The sequence below is a fragment of the Nematostella vectensis genome, chromosome 14, assembly GCF_932526225.1.
Source record: "Nematostella vectensis chromosome 14, jaNemVect1.1, whole genome shotgun sequence".
Taxonomy (NCBI): domain Eukaryota; kingdom Metazoa; phylum Cnidaria; class Anthozoa; order Actiniaria; family Edwardsiidae; genus Nematostella; species Nematostella vectensis.
This window is the reverse complement of record NC_064047.1, coordinates 2,956,913-2,976,431: the sequence shown is the minus strand read 5'-3', so window position 1 is coordinate 2,976,431 and position 19,519 is coordinate 2,956,913. Positions and strand designations below refer to the sequence as shown.

The window sequence follows — 19,519 nt, the reverse complement described above, 5'->3', positions numbered from 1 at the left end:
CACTAAGCGATCACGTGACATTTTGAGTGGAAAATCACGCCAAAAACACAGAAATGGCTGCACCTTCAGAGAGCTACATAAAAACGGTTTGTCGGATCCGTAAGCTGAATAGCTTTTTGTTGTTGCTATTTTGCCACTAAAAGCTGGGAAGCATGCAAGTTTGACACCAAAAAAATCACGTGACACAGTGCCAGTCGCCTATTGGCTGTGTAACGTTGCGTATGTATGGGGTGTCTTGAAGTGAGCGCAGGGTTGTCTGGTTTAACTTGTCAACCATTGGTACAAGCGATCTCCCTTTCTTAGGTAACGTGATATGGCCATAGTGTCAATCATGAAGCTGCAGGTGTTGGTGGTGACCGTATACTAATATGTATTGGTTCATTTGTCAGTCTCTGGTGTTACTTGTTATTAATGCGTCATGTGTTATCGGTCACGTTGTCACATGTCTATAATTATAACGCGTCTTCTCTAGCCTGCAGTTTCACGCGTCATTTGTTTGATTTTCCTTGTCGGGTATCCAATGATAAAAACCTACGCGGTAATGTGTGATGCGAGTTTAACATTGAAAATACTTTAATCCAGGACCAACACGAAAAGGAAACTCGCGCCAAAATGGATAAGTTTTTCGCGCGTCTTGACGTCAACAAAGCAGAGCGACCCCGCGTCAGAAGCCGTGCTCGCACCGCCACCTTCGCTTCGCGCGCCACTGAAGCAAACAGGAAGCCCGTCGGCGATAAACACAAGCGAGAGAAAAGCTATCATCGCGCGACCCCATGGCCGGTGGAAGTCTGGGGATGAATGTACATGGATATCGATTTTTGATTGTTTACGCGCCAGATAGGCACAACAAATGTAATACTGGGAGCACATTTCTGTTCTTTATTTTATGTTGTCTACAAGAAATAAAAAAGGGTGCAAAAATGTGTTAATACAGCCACGGGCAGACCCTGATATACTGTAGTCTAAGTATTTACTAGACAGATAAAAAAGTAGAATGGTTGAGATGTCTGTCTGTTTGTCCATCCATTAGAAAGGATTCAAACATTCCTATGTTTTCTGGGTAGGGAGAGAATATTCTCTTCCATATGGTCTCCCAGCACTAGAAGGCATTTCCCCACTCCCCCTACTACCGGCTAAAGCCAGGAACAGACTTATTTGCTTCTCTTACAGAGTAAGCTTCCAAAGCTTTTTATTCCCTTATGGTACCCCTTGTCAAACCATGTGACATTCAGTACACATGAGAGATAAATACATTCCATATAACTATAGCAGTTCTACTTTCTGCGCTTCTTCTTCCATCTGTAGACTGCTGGCTGGTCATCGGTTGCATCCTTGACTTTTACTCTGGGGCCTTTACCCTAAAGATAAGTAGCAGGCAAATAGTAATAGTAGATTTGGCACTTCAGAAGTCTAAAAGTATACCGTAGTTCCACTGAGCTCAGTTCATCTTATCATTGTATCAAATGTTGTGGGCTCAATTCTTTATAATTATAAAGCACAGTTTTTTAATGGGTCATATACTATAAAGGGGGAGTAGTGGAGATTTCTGTAAAAGTGTGAGGGAGGGGGGCAGTTCAAATGAACTTATGTGAATTTTGTTATATTTCGACATATTTAAAAGAAGCATCAAGCATTGGGCAAAAGCTGTCATACAGTGTATTTCTTGATTAATATTTAGGGAAATTCATTTACCAATTAATCTTTTACAAAAATATTTATGTTAACTAATAATAGAATACCTACCATCAGATGCTTTTCAAGTTGCAGTTTCTCCGTAAGGGTCTGCATCTTCTCTTTTCTCTCTATCCTTTGCTTGAGTTCCTCATACTGACGATTCCTTTGTCTCTCAATTTTCTAAAGATTAAAAAAAACAATAAAGACTCTGGCACCAGGAAACAAATGCCTCTCATCTGATTGCAACTCCTGTTATCCTTGGCACAGTTCAATAACTGCTAAAAGCCAGATATAAGATCCAAAACTGGCTATTTGAGGTGAAAATCATGTATTTGATTTGTTGGTTAGGGGAAGGGGCAGGATCAAGGGGTTGAGCATTTCTGGGTTCATCAGTTTGGTCACTTTTCTTAACACTAATTGTACTACAGTACTGGTGCCATATTTAGCAGGGCATACATTCTGTTGTCGTTGGAAACCATAACTTAGGTCTGTGTACCTTAAGAGACTGTTCATCGACAGGGGCTGTAACCTGACTCGTTTTGAGTGTGTCTATGCTTGGTCTATTGTAAGTCCTGTTCATTAGCTCTGGTAGGGTGCCAAAATGAGTGGCAGGGTCAAATGCCTTGGCTGCAAAAAGAAAAATTTACAGAACAAGGTTGGATTTTTCTAGTGCTAACAAATTAGATTGAGTAAAAAAAATGCTCCATGGAGCCAATATAAAGTGTACTAAAAGATAAGAATGCAATGACTTTGAGTATTCTTTTAACTTTCAAAGAGCTCCATTGCTTAAAAAACTGTGACCGTTCAAAGGGTCTTTTATTGCAAAAAGAAATACTGCGGATGCAGGTCCAAGTTCTTTTGAGTTTTTTAAATGTCACTGGTTCAAGTCGAAAGATGAGAAAAAGGAGTTTTTTTTGCTGGTTTTTAAAATCCCTCACAAAGAAAAGGACCATACAGTGAGATGCATGTTACCATGGCTACAGTGACAGCTTTGTGAAGTAAGCCAATGACCTTACAGTGAGATGCATGTTACCATGGCTACAGTGACAGCTTTGTGAAGTAAGCCAATGACCATACAGTGAGATGCATGCTACCATGGCTACAGTGACAGCTTTGTGAAGTAAGCCAATGACCATACAGTGAGATGCATGTTACCATGGCTACAGTGACAGCTTTGTGAAGTAAGCCAATGACCTTACAGTGAGATGCATGTTACCATGGCTACAGTGACAGCTTTGTGAAGTAAGCCAATGACCATACAGTGAGATGCATGTTACCATGGCTACAGTGACAGCTTTGTGAAGTAAGCCAATGACCTTACAGTGAGATGCAGGCTACCATGGCTACAGTGACAGCTTTGTGAAGTAAGCCAATGACCTTACAGTGAGATGTATGCTACCATGTCTACAGTGACAGCTTTGTGAAGTAAGCCAATGACCTTACAGTGAGATGTATGCTACCATGGCTACAGTGACAGCTTTGTGAAGTAAGCCAATGACCTTACAGTGAGATGCATGCTACCATGGCTACATTGACAGCTTTGTGAAGTAAGCCAATGACCTTACAGTGAGATGCATGTTACCATGGCTACAGTGACAGCTTTGTGAAGTAAGCCAATGACCTTACAGTGAGATGCATGCTACCATGGCTACAGTGACAGCTTTGTGAAGTAAGCCAATGACCATACAGTGAGATGTATGCTACCATGGCTACATTGACAGCTTTGTGAAGTAAGCCAATGACCTTACAGTGAGATGCATGTCACCATGGCTACAGTGACAGCTTTGTGAAGTAAGCCAATGAATGACCTTACAGTGAGATGCAGGCTACCATGGCTACAGTGACAGCTTTGTGAAGTAAGCCAATGACCTTACAGTGAGATGTATGCTACCATGGCTACATTGACAGCTTTGTGAAGTAAGCCAATGACCTTACAGTGAGATGCATGTTACCATGGCTACAGTGACAGCTTTGTGAAGTAAGCCAATGACCTTACAGTGAGATGCATGTTACCATGGCTACAGGGACAGCTTTGCGAAGTAAGCCAATGACCTTACAGTGAGATGCATGTTACCATGGCTACAGTGACAGCTTTGTAAGGTAAGCCAATGACCTTACAGTGAGATGCATGTTACCATGGCTACAGTGACAGCTTTGTGAAGTAAGCCAATCACCTTACAGTGAGATGCATGTTACCATGGCTACAGTGACAGCTTTGTGAAGTAAACCAATGACCTTACAGTGAGATGCATGTTACCATGGCTACAGTGACAGCTTTGTGAAGTAAGCCAATGACCTTACAGTGAGATGCATGTTACCATGGCTACAGGGACAGCTTTGTGAAGTAAGCCAATGACCTTACAGTGAGATGCATGTTACCATGGCTACAGTGACAGCTTTGCGAAGTAAACCAATGAGGATGTGAGAAACTTTTTGTTTGTGAGTGACAAGAATTTCACTAGCCAATCAAAGACAAAGAAATGCTTGAGTACCTAATCCTTCTAGTCCCTAACTATCAAATTGTGATTCTCACGTCATGCTTATTGGCTAACTTTCTTAAAACTTTGTACTAGTACTCATGGAAGCACTACATAATGAAGACCTCCTCTTGTGTATGTACCTTCTTTTTTATTGTCCACAAACACAATATGTTGGTTTGGAGGGCCACCGTCCGAGGACTCCAGAAGATGTAGGCTGGCTTGTAGTCTTTCAATTTTCTGACAAAAAAAGGAATAAGTTTAAATTACAGGCACTCTAAAACCATGAGCATTGACAGATAAAAACCAAACAAAAATTGTGTGCATACAGTAGCAGCAAAATCAGTTGTATATTCCTTGTTACACACCTACGCAATGCAGTTATGCCTATAAAGGGTTATGCCGCCCCATTTTTTTTAAAATTATATGGAAAAGACCACAGGAACTCAATTTCTTTGAAAACATTTGAAACTCTGAGAGATCTATTATTATTTCTAGTAACTAACTGTAGTATTGTACAGTAATCAAATAACTCCAGTACCTTGGCTTCAGCTGTCTTCTTTGAGTTGACATAATTGAGATCCTGAGCCTTCATTAGCTTGAGCTGGTCAGCGGTGTGCTGCTTGCCTTGTTTAACATGATGTACACCATCCTCAAGAAAAATGAAAAAAAAATAATTTGATGCAAGACACTATGTTTATACTGCAAATAATTGAACAAAAAACTGGGCCCTTATTTTGTTATCATTTCTTCCCTTCACACATACAGTCCCCGTGACATTGGTGTCTATAAAGAGCAACACATTCAGGTGAGGTGTTAATTTGGGAGGGGCTTATGCAAGCTATTAAGGTGAGTAAAACAAAAACATGTTATCCAGGTTATTGCAACTGGAACAGTGCATATATAAGTACACTATTTCAGTTAATAATAAGCAGATAATGATCCTCCCTAAAAGAGAAAGTGGCTTTGTCTTGATTATCTTTTTTTATGCAAAAATGATAAATCAAGATATAAAAGAGCTTAAGCCTGTTTTGGTTCTGTAACTCAACCTTTTAATAGAGCTTCTAGCTTTTTTGTAGCATTCAAGATGGCGGACCCTGGTACATGTGATTATACTAATTAATGGTACCACAGGGATACCATGACAAAGCCACTAGGGAATTTTTTTGGGTTAAAAACAAATCATCTTTTAATCTTTTATCTTTTATTATACACGTATCAGCTCATTCCACAATAAATAAAAGAATAAATCATTGATTTTACAATAAATAAAAACTGCTCCGCAGGTAGCACAAGCTAATTAAAGGTGGAATCAGTTTTAAACAGAAACATGTGTGGATGTGTGGTGGGGGCAGGCTGAATGATGTTCCAGAAACATGTGTGGATGTGAGATGGGGGCAGGCTGAATGACGTTCCAGAAACATGTATGGATGTGAGATGGGGGCAGGCTGAATGATGTTCCAGAAACATGTGTGGATGTGAGATGGGGGCAGGCTGAATGATGTTCCAGAAACATGTGTGGATGTGAGGGGGGCAGGCTGAATGATGTTCCAGAAACATGTGTGGATGTGAGATGGGGGCAGGCTGAATGATGTTCTACTGTAAGTACCTTTGTTTTAGTGCTGATCATCTTAAAGTAAAACTCATCTGGATTCTTGTTGAGAGCTTTCTCTCTAAGATTTTTTAGCTTTTCCTTCTTCTTGTGATAATCTCTGTAGAAAACCAAACACATCAACAAAAAAAAAACCTTTGATAGAACAAATTGAATGACAATTTAACCCCACATAGATCGAGATTAGAACAGAGCTTGAAATTACTAATTCAAAGCTTATTCCAAAATTCAGACAAGCTCTATATGGACAATTTTCATGTATCTTTATCTGTATATCAAGTATTAAAAATCTAAAGGAAATATTAGCTAATTCTTTGAATTACCCTATCTGTAGGCTTTGATAGTTTGTGCCACTAAAACCCCCAAAACATGGAGTTCGCATAACCCGGCCGCCATCTTGGATAATGAGCTCCGCAGGGGGAGGGAGAGAAAAAATGCATGTGGCAGGAGGATGGGGAGAGAGGAAAAAGAATGCCTACAGGATGTCTCACCTTTTTCGTTCGACGCCACTAATATAACATGTGACAGATAAATTGACACTTTATGCGAACTTCATGTTTTCGGGGTTTTTGTGCCGGAAAAACTATCAAAGCCTACAGGTAGGCTATCTTTGAATAGTAAGGAATTTAACAAGAACAAACTCAAATGCTTAGTTTATCAGTAACAATAGGGGGAGGGGACTTTAATTGCAGGGGGCGCTTATTTTAATTTAAATTGTGACTGACAGGGAGCACAAATCCAAAGGGGGCGCTTATTAAAAAATGGGGGGCGCTTATTGGAAGTTATAGGATTTACGCCTATTTATACACTGTTCTTAACATAAACACTTGCTCTTAATAAAATAGCATGAGACCCCTACGGTAGAGCAGAAATAACAATCAACCGTGTGTAGTCTTAAGGAGAGTTTTGTCTGTGTGATCATTATGAGCCTCCAGCCCATGAAACTTGCAGTGCTAAGAGAGCACCATGCCAAGCATCTGATCCACCTACCTGGCTCGCAATACATAGTCCTTGTGTTTTTCCAGCAAACCCAAGTGATGTCTGTTTTTCAACTGTTTAAGTCAAAAGGAGAGAAGATATCAGACAAAATAAACCAACTAGAAAAAGAAATTACAAAAAAGCACCGATTGTAATTTAATCTCTTATATCTTTTAGCTACGGCATTCACTTCTATCAGATGTTATCATATGGTATATGTTTCTGGCCACAATAAAACAGTAAGTAAGTAAGTAAGTTACTTAACTTATGTTTCCTGTTCGTATTACTGTAAGTTTACTTCATGTTATTAAACGTTTATCAAACACGACTTTAAAAGGTTTTACGTAGAGATCATTACTTTGATGGTGAATCTTATTACCTGTCCACGTTCTTTGTGGTTCTTCTGATAAGATTTCTTTGCTTTGGCGAACGCAGACATCTTCAAATTCTGAAAACAAACCTAAAATTCTTCAACAAAACAAATCTTACAAACTCACATGGAACTAGAAATGAGCCCGCGATCAACACTACCAGTCCCATTCCCTCGCGCTTACTTCAAATTCGGTGTTATTTCGGGTCCATATCTTTCTCAATGATGAGTCTCCTTTGAAGGTTTCTTTATATCTCGGTCTCAGATGATATTTGATAAGAACTATTATGATATCAAAATTTGAAAACTATTGAAAAACTGGAATAAGATAACTATTTATTGTATTGGTGGTTAGCCTGTTTTGGTCTTGACCGTTTTACCTGGGTACTAGCTACCCTTGCGCGGGAAGGATCGAATCCAAGATGGCGGCCGGAGGAGAGATAGTAGCGAAATATGTCGGACATAAGATATCTAAGGCTCGCTGGGCTTCAGCAAGACAAGGTTCTCTAGAACCGTCAGATACATTCACTACCGGTGGATGGGACGATCACGTACGTTCTGGTATTTTAAGATTGATGCAACTATGATTATTTTAGACCTTCTTCTACACAAAGTTCTAATTCCAAAAAATACGTACATTAATACTTAAGTTAAATAGCTGCACTTTTTGGTACTGCACTTCTTATACATGCTCTTTCTCTCATTCACTTGAATAGTTCATCATTCGATGATATGAAACTAGTTCGTATGAATATTTCCGTTTTGTTTGCATGTCTTTGATAAGCTTACTTAAGTCATGTTGGTGGAGCAATGTACAACCCCCTCCCTTATTCTGCAAGATATTTTCTAGTATTTTTTTCCATATTTTCTTAAATAACTACTGCAGCGTTTTTCCAATTTACATTTTCAGGAGCCACTAGTGCAGATTAATCGATTTCATATTTGAGTCATCATCCTTAAACATAGGCACTCACTAAATTTGCAAGCGGCTCGATTTCTACGAGTGCAAGTGGCTATAGTCTTGATTGCCTCATTAAAAGTGTGAGTTTTGATTATCGCGTGTCACGTTTTTAATTGGGACTTGACACTTGCGATGAAGGTTATGATACTTGTTACCGGTACTGTAGTTAAAATCCTGATTGCAGTTTTCAAACACAGGATACAGCTTGTTTTCAGGGGGAGGGGGCATGGTGCCTAGGGGTCTCCTCCCCTCAAATGTCACAATTCTTGTCCTATCCCTTACAATATAAAGTTTGCCCTAATTGCTACCCCTAGGGTCTTCTAGAAGATCTAATATGACATGTTGTAGACATCCCGCATATGACTTATTCGTGTTGTCTAATTCGGCCTTTAGAAAATCTGCTTCCCCTTAGGTCGTTCTAGAAAATCTGCTAAACTGTACCAATATGTCTCAAACAAAAAATACATAAAAAGGGCACAGCTTAAGTAAAAACAACAGTTACCCTCTCACCAAGCTGATAAAAGCATTTCTGCTGTAAGCTGAAGTTTGATGTTATTTCCTTTTCCTCAGAGGAACAGGTTATCTGTGTGGCAAATAGAGGACATCCCTGCAGAGCCAGGCGCAGTGACAGGAACCACGCCTAATGAGCCGATTCTTGTGGCTGACACAGAACATATTGGGGATGTAACTGATATTCAGGTATTTACAGTACCATTGCAGTACAGAGCAAATGTAGGTGTCAATTATTGAATCTTTATAAAAAAGACATAGAACTCAAGTGACTTTTAGGAACATCACAGTTTGTTATCATCAACATAATATAATATATGCATCCCTTGTTAAATGGAAATGTGTTTTTATAGGTTTTTTCTTGCATTGAACACCTCTTCCCCTTTTGCCTTTTTTTTCATATTTGCTGCAGTTTTTATTTTAGTGCAATTCAATTTTTTCTGAAAAAGAGCAGGAAATAAATTAGCGTAATAATTATATTATTCTTTATAATTACCTTTAAAAATGAAAATGCTGTATAAAAAAGAGAATCAGAAATAAGTAAACTCCATACATTACATTTCAAAATAGATATAAAAACAACAGATCTAATTTTACTTGCAGTATGTTGGCCCAGAAAGTGTTGTAGTTGCATCTTCATCTGGGAATGTCAGTCTCTATCAATATAACACAAAAAGAAAGGTAAGGAAGACAAAACAAAGAAATAGACATGATTATTGGAAATTCTATTCATTTTGAAATATTGACGTGAGAAGACTTTCTGCAGGGCTTCTGGAATTATGCGGAAAAAAACTCAAAATTACGCGGGATTCTTTGCTAAATTACGTGCTAAATTTCGTGCTAAATCAATCATTATGCGCTAAATTACATGGGATTTTGCAAAACATTTTTCTTTAAAAATCGAAATTTTGTGGGATTCTTTACTGAATTACGCGCTAAATTACACGGAATATCACTTGATATGCCCAAACTACATTTTGTACCGAAGGTAAGCACGAAATAACTTGAAAAAGGTTTATTTTTTGCGCAAAAATATCTTAGGCGAGTTTTCATTGGCTCCTAGCCACCAGCCAATTAAAAAAGTCCTAGGTGTTCGCAGTTTAGCAAAGAATGCCTAGTCATTTTATTTGTTTTCCAAATACAGTTCGAAATACCGCACTCTTACGAAGAATATATAGGGTAAGAACCCTAAAAGAACACATCAGCTGTGCACTTAAATGTTATGTCTTTCAAAATTTAGCTAAATTACGCGGGGTTATGTGGAGAAAGCCAAACTACGCGCTTCCGCACAAGAGCGTAATTCCAGGAGCCCTGTTTCTGAGATTTTCCCTATTTTATACTCAATGCACTTTCTCGCTAAAAAGTAGCATGGAAGCTTGGGTAATCTCTACTTTACCTATGAGAAAATGGTGTGCTAAATGGGTACTACATTCTGGCTATGGGTTTGTGTTATTGTATTTTGATTATCTTTTTTGATTCCCACTTAAAATAAAAAGAAATAATCATTACATTTTTAAAACTTTTTAGGTGATTTATATAGAGCAGGTATGGGAACGCATGCATTTCCACTTGGACCAGTCCTGTCCCTGTACTAGTGTAGCCACAAGCCAGACCTCCTCAGATATAATCACAGCAGGCGAGGACGGGAGGTTGAATGTACTAAAAACTGGAAATCAGAACCCAATAAGATTTTATGGTAGGTTTGGTTCATAATATCTTAATGTCCAAGTTTCTGCATTAAAGGAGGAACTCTGCAGTTGCACAAATCTCAGTTTTTACTTTACTATTTTAGCGATAGGATGCATAATCATTCTATTTTAACATCTAAGTTGTCCAATGTTCTGACATTTGCAAGGGCCAGCCCTGACTGTTGCTCTCAGGGTTTGATTCAAAGATTTGGTTTTTAAAGATTCGGCAGATAGCACCTCGATCAATGACATCACCTTTACCACCACGTCTGAGGTTGTTGGTGTCACATTCAGCGGGCAGGTCAAGATGTGGGACCTGAGAAACCGCAACAACAAACCATCAAGAACCATGCTTCTGTAAGTAAAGCAGTATCCCTTCCCTGCTAGCAGAGGCCTCTTTTCTCTGTATTTCGCTGGGCTGGCGTTTGCGAGGAAAAGAGACCTCTGCCATGGGTTGCAAATTCGCTTGATCAAACCGCCGTCCACGAGCGCATGCTCCGTTCATTAATTACTGGCCACTATTTGAGCCAACAATGACTAGTGCCTACTTGAAGCATATATCCGCTGTGGGATAATAAGCCCACATTTTAAACCGTGTCCTCCGTAGAAATAACACGCGGCAAATTATAAAAGAAGCCGTACAAAGCCTTGTCTTCATTCAGAATTTTCTCTCTTTTGACTAACGAGTCAATCTACCATTTACAGCTTTTGCTTATTCTTCTGGAATTAGCTGATCTAAGTTTACCAAAAAGTTTTGTAACCTTTGCTTTGAGTCCAACTGTGCGATATTTAATACATTAAAAAAAACTCACCATACAGATGTCTTGAAATTTATTCCACAAACAAGACAAACTCGTCTTTGCTGAGTTTGCTCTTCTATTCTATCTGGTTTTGCCACGTCATGTGGTCGCTTAGAATCGCTCACGCATGCGCAACGAAAATAGTTTCGATCCATGGCAGAGGTCTCTTTTCCTCGCGAATGCCAGCCCAGCAAAATACAGAAAAAAGAGGCCTCTGCTAGCAGGGAACAATATCCCATAAAATTATTATAATTTTTTTGGTGAAAGAACTTTAAAGGTTACTAGTAACTATGCTTGCAATGCTCTTCCTTCTCGCAAACAAGCAATAAATGCTCTGAACATTTTTCTCATTTCATAATATTTCCAATAAAAGCTGTTGAGGGCCTGTCTTTGTTGCCATTGAAATCTTTTTTGAGGCTCCCACTTTGTTTTGATTTACAGATCTGGTGATCGAGTGCCTCTGTTGTGTGTAGACAAACACCCAACACAACCACACTTGCTGGCAGCTGGCGGACAGGATGGCGTCCTGAGCATCTGGGACATGCGTCAAGAGCAGTACCCGGTCACCCTGCTGGAGGGTCACAGTGCAGAAGGTATATGCTCCCCTCTCCCAGATAGGCCCCCTCCCCTTCTCTGTAAAAAAAAAATGATAGCATTTATATAGCGCTTCTACCAGCTTCTAAGCACTTCACATGTAAAATCCTATTATGAACTGTCTCATCTTGGAACTGAACACAAGCTTCTAGTGAGCTCACATAAGTTCAACAAGTCAAGTTCAGGGCTGAAAAACAGAAAGGTGTTATCCATGTCTGCTGACGCACTAACACACTGGGCCACCCCTGATTCCCACCCTCTTCTCTCCTGTCATATGCCGCCCTCCCCTGTATCGGCTCCCCTCCCTGTATAGGTTCCCCTCTGTGGCATGTGCATGTGCTCCCCAAAACTATATTGTAACATAAGAAAACATTTTGTTGTATTGAACAAAAAAAAAACCTTTTTGGGGGCGTGCCACAGCAAGTCCCTCCCCCAAAAAAATCGTCGTCATAAGCAATATCATCATTGTCGTCGTTGTAGTCATCATCATTGTCATCATCATCATCAGAAACATTACCGTCCTCATCACTATCTTTATTATCATCGCCATCATTATCACCTGCATTATCTTCACCACCATCACCTCGTCATCATCATTACCAGCATCATCATCATCATCATCATCATCGTTTTTTTGTGTGTGTGTGTCACAGCAAGGCATGAACAAAAAATATATGACCGTTTCCCACTTTTTTTCCCTCAGTGTGGGAAGTTAAGTTCCATCCGCAAAAAGCCGATCACCTGTTCACCTGTTCTGAGGATGGGTCTGTATGGCAGTGGGACGGGACGTCAATGAGTGCACCCTCGGGTCACTCCACCCTTCATGGTATCACCAGCAACACCCTTAACCTCACCAGTGCAGCTGACACCTCCGTCAGTCCATGGCTATCAGTGGACGCTACTAAACACAGGATGGAAACATATTCACTGCTTGCGGATAACAGACTGTCAATCAACTGTTTGGATATTGAGTCCCGGCATCTTCTGTGTGGTAGTGATTGTGAGGCTATTTTTGTTATATATGACATGGTCATCAGGTAGGAAATTAGATAGAAAATGATACTAGCAAAACTGCATCCCTTCCACCCCTTATAGCGGCATGTCACCAGTTTACTTCCGGAGGGCCGACGGAAACCTCAACCGACAATAGACAAATGAATCCGCCCTATTTAACTGGCCATCCGCTCTAAATTATCTGTTACAGCCTCAAAGAAACTTTCAATACACATACTGCTTTTACAATTTTGAAATATTTTTCGTTTTCCATCAGAAATCATCGGAAGATTGTTACGGAACCGACCGGAAGTAAACTGGTGACAATGCGGCTTTAACATATATTGGCTTAAACCATAATGCATTGCTTCGCAGCCATTTATGATAACTACAAAAGTCAAAACGCGCCATATGCATTAATACATATACACCTTTTTCAAAAAAACGTCAGTGCAAATGGCTATTGACAAGTGGCAGTTCTACGACCCAAAGGACCCATATTTGTTCCAAAATTCGGTAAGATATAAATAAAACATACGACTATCCATTTAATAATAATTAATATATGGTTCTGACATCGCTTGAGTTTATTTATCACCTTTATTTTTACAAATAATAAACCACCCATAAAAACTTTTTCGGTCGTAGAACTGCCATTTGGCAATTGCCATTCGCCGTTTCGCGTTGAAAACCTTTCTGAAATAAGTGTTTTTCAGATTCTTCTCTAGGAACCATATAAACTTTTACAGGTACACAAACAAAGATCATACAAATCTAAATTAAGTGTTGTTATTGCTCTTATTCCCGTCTATTTATTCCAAACCCCACAAAAACGCAAATACTAGATTATGAGATTAAAAACACGCCGCGACGTCAACCGTGTAAGCAAAAAACTTGTCGCTCCGAGGCTTCAAATAAAAGGCCGAACAGCAACGCCTCCCGCCTTTTCGTTGGCATTCGTCTTCTCAATGTCGAAGTTCCGTCGCAGCCTCAGAAATAAAGGACAATGGCCATTTCATATTCACTGTGACTCTAATTTGATTTTCCCTAATCCCAAATTAATTGATCCGTCCAAAAGAACGCTAATTGGTTATAAAGGGATTATGTTACATTTGCGTGACAAAGAGATTGTACGTTGCTATGGTAACGGACCTTTACGCGCGCGTTCAGCAGTTTCCGTATCCACGCTCAGCTGTTTGGGGAAATCAGCCAAATTTCTTCTGCTGGGATGTGGATTTTTTAACCATGGGCTAAATTACTATTAAGACTTCGCCTGGTTTGAAGACTAGGCCTTTAATGAGCTCCACCATGGAGAGTAATGATGAAGAGTCAAAAACTTTTCGCTACGTGTTCGACCCGATGAGAAAAACCTCCATCAAGGTTCTACGGGAAACCCCATCAAAACACCGGCCGACCCTGCACATACTGAACCTACAAGAAGAAAAAGATAAATTTCTACGCTTTGGAAAGACCCCCAAATTCCAGTTTAGCCGGCCAATTGATACTTATCCCAAGAAGAAGAAGACGGATATACGGTTTGAGTTTCTTCCTGAGGCAAAATTGATTCTTGAACGCGTCCGACAGCACTTTGGAAGCGGGGATAATTTCTTGGACGCGGCTTTTGGAAAGAAATTGGATCGATCAGAAGCGACGGAATTTATGATGAACTACATAAAGTCTCACGGATTAGATGGACAACTGAATATAATCTGGGCAAATGATGTCCACGGAAGCGGAAGACTTCTATGGCAAGGTCCCAACGTACGATTTAACCGGCCCGAGGCGCGTAAATTCACGCTGATTCTCAAAGGCAATAAAGAGAATACCTTCCTACGAACGCATGGAATCCAGTCGCTCGCCGACCACGAGATCGGTACTCATTTTGTATCCTTTTACGTGGTTTTAATCACGTAGCTTTATTGATTTGTGTTAGTATTTTTTTTTCATGTCAGAATTGACGTCTCGTAAAGTTATAATCAGCATATTACCCTTTTAAACTTAAACAATAGTAATTCACGCATTCTAATTAAAAGTCCTCGTTGTTTACGTAAAATAAAACACCTTGCAAACTACAGGATACCCAGTATAGAAGGACTTGTTCTTTATCTCGCTTTTTATTAAAACGCAAGTTTAGCCGTTTGCGTGAGTGTAACTCTGTAGTCATTTGGAACTTGACCTTATCAAGCGATGCGATCCTCTCGCGCTGCTGATATCCGGTTGCCATAGTTCTAGAAGCGGCTGATGATGTTTTTATTCTATTCAATTTTGGGGGCTCTAATCCATCGTGATTTTACACCAACGGACCCTTAGGGTTTTTGTTTTTGTTTTCAGTCAACGTTGAAACACCATTTAGGCGATAAAATGCCAAAATAACCATTTAAAAGTGAAATGGGGTGATGGAGGCTTTCTTACACTTGAGCCAAAAAGTAGAAGCGGCTGTGTTGGCTAGCAGCTACCAAGTTTTTCTTCCCGGGGGTTGTCTGAGTGTAACAATAGTCTCACTTGGCGACTGGGAAATGACCTGGATATTATCCAAATTAATTTGAATTCTAAATTTGCACCAGAATAAAGTTTATTAAAATTTTATCTTCAAAAGAGTTTCGTTACTTTTTTAATTCACCTTCATCTTTACAGTTTTTAGCCTTAAAGTTTTTTTTTATGAGGATCTTTTTTATAAGCGCGACCAGCTTGAGATTTCACCAGATAAAAACATGGCGAGAATTGTATTAGTGATTCGTCATCAAATCGTTTTCATAAAAGCGATTGTTAATACTACTGTATTTATCATTTGTGTCATTCTGTTTGTAATAATTCATTGGTATTATAACCTCGCGCTTACTTCGCATTTTCTTGCCTCTACTTCCCTCGCGCTTCTGTGTTATTCGAGTCCCGGCCCGTACCCAGGATTTTTCTTGGGGGGGGGGAGGGGGGGATGCGAAATCCGAAAAAGTGGACCTAATTTTTCCGGGGGGAAGGGGGAGGGAGGCATTTCTCTGATAAAAATCTAACCACCTCTGAAAGAACAAAAAGATATTTTTTTATGCCTTTGCAGTATCTTCACGGGACGTTGTCGGATTTGGCTACATACCAGAGTGATCTACCTTATGATTTTCAGTTTGTCTACAAATAGCACGTCTATTGAGAACCAAAAGTGGACTTTCGGCCGTTGTGGGGGGGGGGGGGGGGGGTGCGTTCGCATCCCGTAATAATTCATCCCGTAATAATTCATTTCGTAATAATTCATTCGTATTATAATCTCACATACACTAGCTGGTGTATATTTCACAATTATACCATTTCCCTCGATTTTGAGATGGCGATATTTCGCGACACTTTATTTTCGCGATTTTCCTATTTTAGTAACAACCAGATCATTTTATTTTCGCGATTTCGCGATTTTGGGATAATAAAATCAAGCAAAGCAAGTGGAATTAAAATGTGCTGTAATCATCAAAACTGGAACAATTTGTAACAAAAAGATGCGTGGGCTAAATTTAGTTTCCTAACAAGTCCAACTCACCGTACTATATGTACATTAGATGACTCAGTAGACAAGGTGTTTCCATAAAGCTTATTTAACGGGCCATATTCCTCCAAAGGGTTATTGTGTACTCACTTAATCTTCGTTCATCCTAATTTTCGCGACACTTAATTTTTTCTCGAATTTTTTAAAATCGCGAAATTCGCGAGTGACGCGTAAAGTGTAATAAGGTAATTACACTAATCCTTTGATCATCTACCCTGGGTATCAGAGCCTCCAGACTTCTCTCGTCCAGTGACGCTCAACCAAAATGTTTAATCATCGCGGCATTTTGGCTGAGCATTACTGGAGAGGAGTCTCGAGGCTCTGGTACTTAGGGTATTAATCATCATAACATATGCGAAACAAAACTTGATAATATAAGAACACCATTAATAACATTTTCCAGCCTTGAAATGCTAAAAAAATAAGAGCGGCCCAACCTTAATTAAACATTACATATTTTTATACGGTCGGCGACAAGCTAAACTCTCCTGTTCTAAAGTGCCCGATCAGCACCATATAAATCCTTGACTCTACGGATATCAGATGCGATCCGCAAATGATGGTCTCCAGCCCTGGTTTTCCAATAGACAGAAATTCGGGCTGCGTTCTAGTAGATCCCTGTGTGGTCTTGTGTGCGAGGAGGGACTGGCGGCGATTAATACACTACTCCAAAGCCAAGTCAAGTTGCTTTTCATGCCTGCTCTCTTATACTGTAAGTATATAATCTCTTCGTGGTGGATATGATGATAATGATGAACATTGGCTGTGTTTTTGGCCGCCTTCCTGATATTTGGAGGCCCTGTGGAATTTGAGCACACGAGGCTTGGCTGGTCGGTGTTAGCCGTCTTCTTGCAACAAGTTTCGTACTTTTTAACCCAGATTTAACAAGCAAACACTTGGAAAAAAGTTAGAAGACAGCTACAGACAAACTCCAATCTTCCAGACCATCGCTATTACCAGCATCATCATTATCATCACCTGTTCAATCATCAACATCATCGTCGTCGTCATCATCATCACAAACATTACCGTCATCATCGCTATCTTCTTTATCATCACCAACATCTGCATCATCATTATTACCTGCATTATCTTCATCACCATCACCTCGTCATCATCATTACTAGCATCATCATCGTAAACAACATACTTGGCCGAATCATTCTCTTATTTCATCCAAATTCGTAGCCTGTGTGCAGCCGGAAATGGTTCGCAGGCTACCAAATGCGTAGCGTGTTTGTTTTTGGTGTTTCTAGACACGGCGTGCATGTCAGAGCAGATGACTTTCAAGGAGCTATTTGATCACTTGGGAACGTACATCTTCGACATGGATCAACGATGGAAACAAGTTACGCGAGTGAAAAGGATTCTTCCGGACTGCAACCACCACGGGGGCAGCGGCCAGGATCAGTGCTACTTCGAAGGTAAGGAGATCTCACGATCATCCTACGAACATGTCACGAACCTTGCCCGAGGGGCAAGACCAGTGCTACTTCGAAGGTAAGGAGATCTCACGATCATCCTACGAACATGTCACGAACCTTGCCCGAGGGGCAGGACCAGTGCTACTTCGAAGGAAGGAGAGCCTACGATAATTATACAAACATGTCACGAACCTTGCCCGAGGGGCAAGGCCAGTGCTACTTCGAAGGTAAGGAGATCTCACGATCATCCTACGAACATGTCACGAACCTTGCCCGAGGGGCAAGACCAGTGCTACTTCGAAGGTAAGGAGAGCCTACGATAATTATACAAACATGTCACGAACCTTGCCCGAGGGGCAGGACCAGTGCTACTTCGAAGGTAAGGAGATCTCACGATCATCCTACGAACATGTCACGAACCTTGCCCGAGGGGCAAGACCAGTGCTACTTCGAAGGTAAGGAGAGCCTACGATAATTATACAAACATGTCACGAACCTTGCCCGAGGGGCAAGGCCAGTGCTACTTCGAAAGTAAGGAGAGCCTACGATAATTATACGAACATGTCACGAACCTTGCCCGAGTGGCAGGACCAATGCTACTTTGAAGGTAAAGAGAGCCTACGATAATTGTACTAACATGTCACGAACCTTGCCGAGGGGCAGGACCTCTGAGGTCCTAATAGAATAATTCGTCCAGAGTCTGTATCTGGAAGCACGGGTGGCTTAGCGTGTTAGCGCGCTGGCCTCTCACCTCTGTGTACAAGGTTCTAGTCCTGGCTCTGACTTGGGGACTTTTCTCTGAGTTGATCTCGCGACTCGGGCTTGGTATCCCAAGTGAGAGTGATTTCTTTCTCTTGTGCTTTCCAGTCCGTCCCAACCATGGGGCGCACCGTGCATTAGCCACACACCCACGCACGCACGCACCCACCCACGCACGCACCCACCCACCCCTATTGCTCCGCTTTACGACAAGATTACCGTAGGTTCTCAACGTTACCGCTGACTCTTCTCCCTTCGAAGTAGCACTTCAAATATATTTATCGATAGTCCTTTTTTATTTATACACGGTAGTAATTTACATCGTTTTTCATAAAAGCTGTGTTCGATATATTCAACTATAGACTAAAAATGAATAATAAACATATTTTTGGGATAAATTATTAAATCCTTGTTGCCATATCCTACGAAAATTGGCCGAATACATCTAATCCACATATGCTTTTCAGGTGCCATTCAGATCCTTCGCCAAGCGGATGAAATCGACTTCAAGCTTCTTTACGCCGGTAAAATCTGCGTTGACGAGTTACCGCGTGTGCGACGCATCGCCCGGCAAGAATGCATCAAACTTCCCTTGTTCCTAAAAGACATGGCGGCGTACACTCACTCACTCAATGAGATGGCTATCCTTAACGGACTCATACAACGGGTCAAGAGACCGCTGTCCTGTAGACTGCCGTCATCGAGACACAGGAGACGCAATGTGCGGGGAAACTCACGGTGTCGAGGCAACGTCAGGGCTCTCAGCTCGCCCATGCGTGCTAGAACGTTACCGCTGACTCCACGCCCTCCGTTGTTGAGCCGCAGGAGCAACAAGCCCTTGTTGCTTAGGAAAGAGGCTTTCATTGACTGATTAGATAGTTTGATTAGAAACTTGTATATAAAATAACTGCACTGCAGGATATTTTCGAAGATTATTTAAGAGTTGGTGACAGAGTGAAAATTACTTTTAATATATAAATGAGTGAACAATTATTTATTAATGAAAAGTAGTAATTACTGGGTGTGGAATGTTAATTATTCGCATTGTGTTGATTTAATAAAATTATTTTCCAATCAGCCTTTTATTGTATTGTTTTCCAAGTTCTTTCTCACGTTATCTACCCATCACCCTTGCGTACGCTTTCCTTCAACA

General features: G+C 40.5%; 4 protein-coding genes across 13 annotated transcripts in view; 3 read left to right on the top strand and 1 right to left on the bottom strand.

Moving 5' to 3' along the window:
- Positions 1-923, top strand: part of LOC5504762 — a 32,783-nt gene extending 31,860 nt beyond the window's left edge. For all 9 annotated transcript variants that reach the window (XM_032373096.2, XM_032373092.2, XM_032373093.2 and 6 more), the window contains one exon: positions 583-923. In XM_032373096.2, coding sequence (XP_032228987.1) covers positions 583-798 — 216 coding nt within the window. In that variant the 3' untranslated portion in view covers positions 799-923. The remainder of the gene's footprint in view (positions 1-582) is intronic.
- Positions 866-8,721, bottom strand: LOC5504756 (probable U3 small nucleolar RNA-associated protein 11). 2 transcript variants are annotated; one of them, XM_032373100.2, is made up of 9 exons: positions 8,583-8,721; positions 7,121-7,189; positions 6,754-6,815; positions 5,761-5,863; positions 4,693-4,803; positions 4,295-4,391; positions 2,171-2,301; positions 1,744-1,854; positions 866-1,358 (listed from the first exon to the last, which is right to left on the bottom strand). In XM_032373100.2, the coding sequence occupies exons 2-9, from the start codon at positions 7,178-7,180 to the stop codon at positions 1,275-1,277; spliced, it is 759 nt and encodes a 252-aa protein (XP_032228991.1). In that variant the 5' UTR covers positions 7,181-7,189; positions 8,583-8,721; the 3' UTR covers positions 866-1,274. The 2 variants fall into 2 exon arrangements, with proteins under 2 accessions (XP_032228991.1, XP_001625648.1); XM_001625598.3 differs by lacking the exon at positions 8,583-8,721 and having other exon boundaries at positions 7,121-7,272.
- LOC5504764 (nucleoporin Nup43) lies at positions 7,494-13,436 on the top strand. Its single transcript, XM_032373098.2, has 7 exons — positions 7,494-7,662; positions 8,643-8,771; positions 9,186-9,263; positions 10,110-10,278; positions 10,492-10,627; positions 11,512-11,663; positions 12,368-13,436. Exons 1-7 carry the CDS (start codon positions 7,534-7,536, stop codon positions 12,703-12,705), a joined length of 1,131 nt encoding a protein of 376 aa, XP_032228989.1. The 5' UTR covers positions 7,494-7,533; the 3' UTR covers positions 12,706-13,436.
- Positions 13,437-13,815: 379 nt separating this feature from the next.
- LOC5504750 (uncharacterized protein KIAA0895-like) lies at positions 13,816-19,443 on the top strand. Its single transcript, XM_001625585.3, has 4 exons — positions 13,816-14,541; positions 16,727-16,895; positions 17,440-17,607; positions 18,834-19,443. Exons 1-4 carry the CDS (start codon positions 13,954-13,956, stop codon positions 19,235-19,237), a joined length of 1,329 nt encoding a protein of 442 aa, XP_001625635.2. The 5' UTR covers positions 13,816-13,953; the 3' UTR covers positions 19,238-19,443.
- Positions 19,444-19,519: the final 76 nt, after the last annotated feature.

What these genes read in the sequence shown, in the direction of transcription:
- LOC5504756 (XM_032373100.2), bottom strand. Translation starts at nt 7,180, where the DNA reads ATGTCTGCGTTCGCCAAAGCAAAGAAATCTTATCAGAAGAACCACAAA. An exon ending in TGATCAGCACTAAAACAAAG is followed by an intron (nt 4,804 to 5,760) that starts GTACTTACAGTA and finishes ATTTTTCTTGAG; the next exon opens with GATGGTGTACATCATGTTAA. An exon ending in TGTGGACAATAAAAAAGAAG is followed by an intron (nt 2,302 to 4,294) that starts GTACATACACAA and finishes TTCTTTTTGCAG; the next exon opens with CCAAGGCATTTGACCCTGCC.
- LOC5504764 (XM_032373098.2), top strand. Translation starts at nt 7,534, where the DNA reads ATGGCGGCCGGAGGAGAGATAGTAGCGAAATATGTCGGACATAAGATA. An exon ending in CCGGTGGATGGGACGATCAC is followed by an intron (nt 7,663 to 8,642) that starts GTACGTTCTGGT and finishes CCTTTTCCTCAG; the next exon opens with AGGAACAGGTTATCTGTGTG. An exon ending in CCATCAAGAACCATGCTTCT is followed by an intron (nt 10,628 to 11,511) that starts GTAAGTAAAGCA and finishes TTTGATTTACAG; the next exon opens with ATCTGGTGATCGAGTGCCTC.
- LOC5504750 (XM_001625585.3), top strand. Translation starts at nt 13,954, where the DNA reads ATGAGCTCCACCATGGAGAGTAATGATGAAGAGTCAAAAACTTTTCGC. An exon ending in ACGAGATCGGTACTCATTTT is followed by an intron (nt 14,542 to 16,726) that starts GTATCCTTTTAC and finishes TACGGATATCAG; the next exon opens with ATGCGATCCGCAAATGATGG. An exon ending in CATGCCTGCTCTCTTATACT is followed by an intron (nt 16,896 to 17,439) that starts GTAAGTATATAA and finishes TGGTGTTTCTAG; the next exon opens with ACACGGCGTGCATGTCAGAG.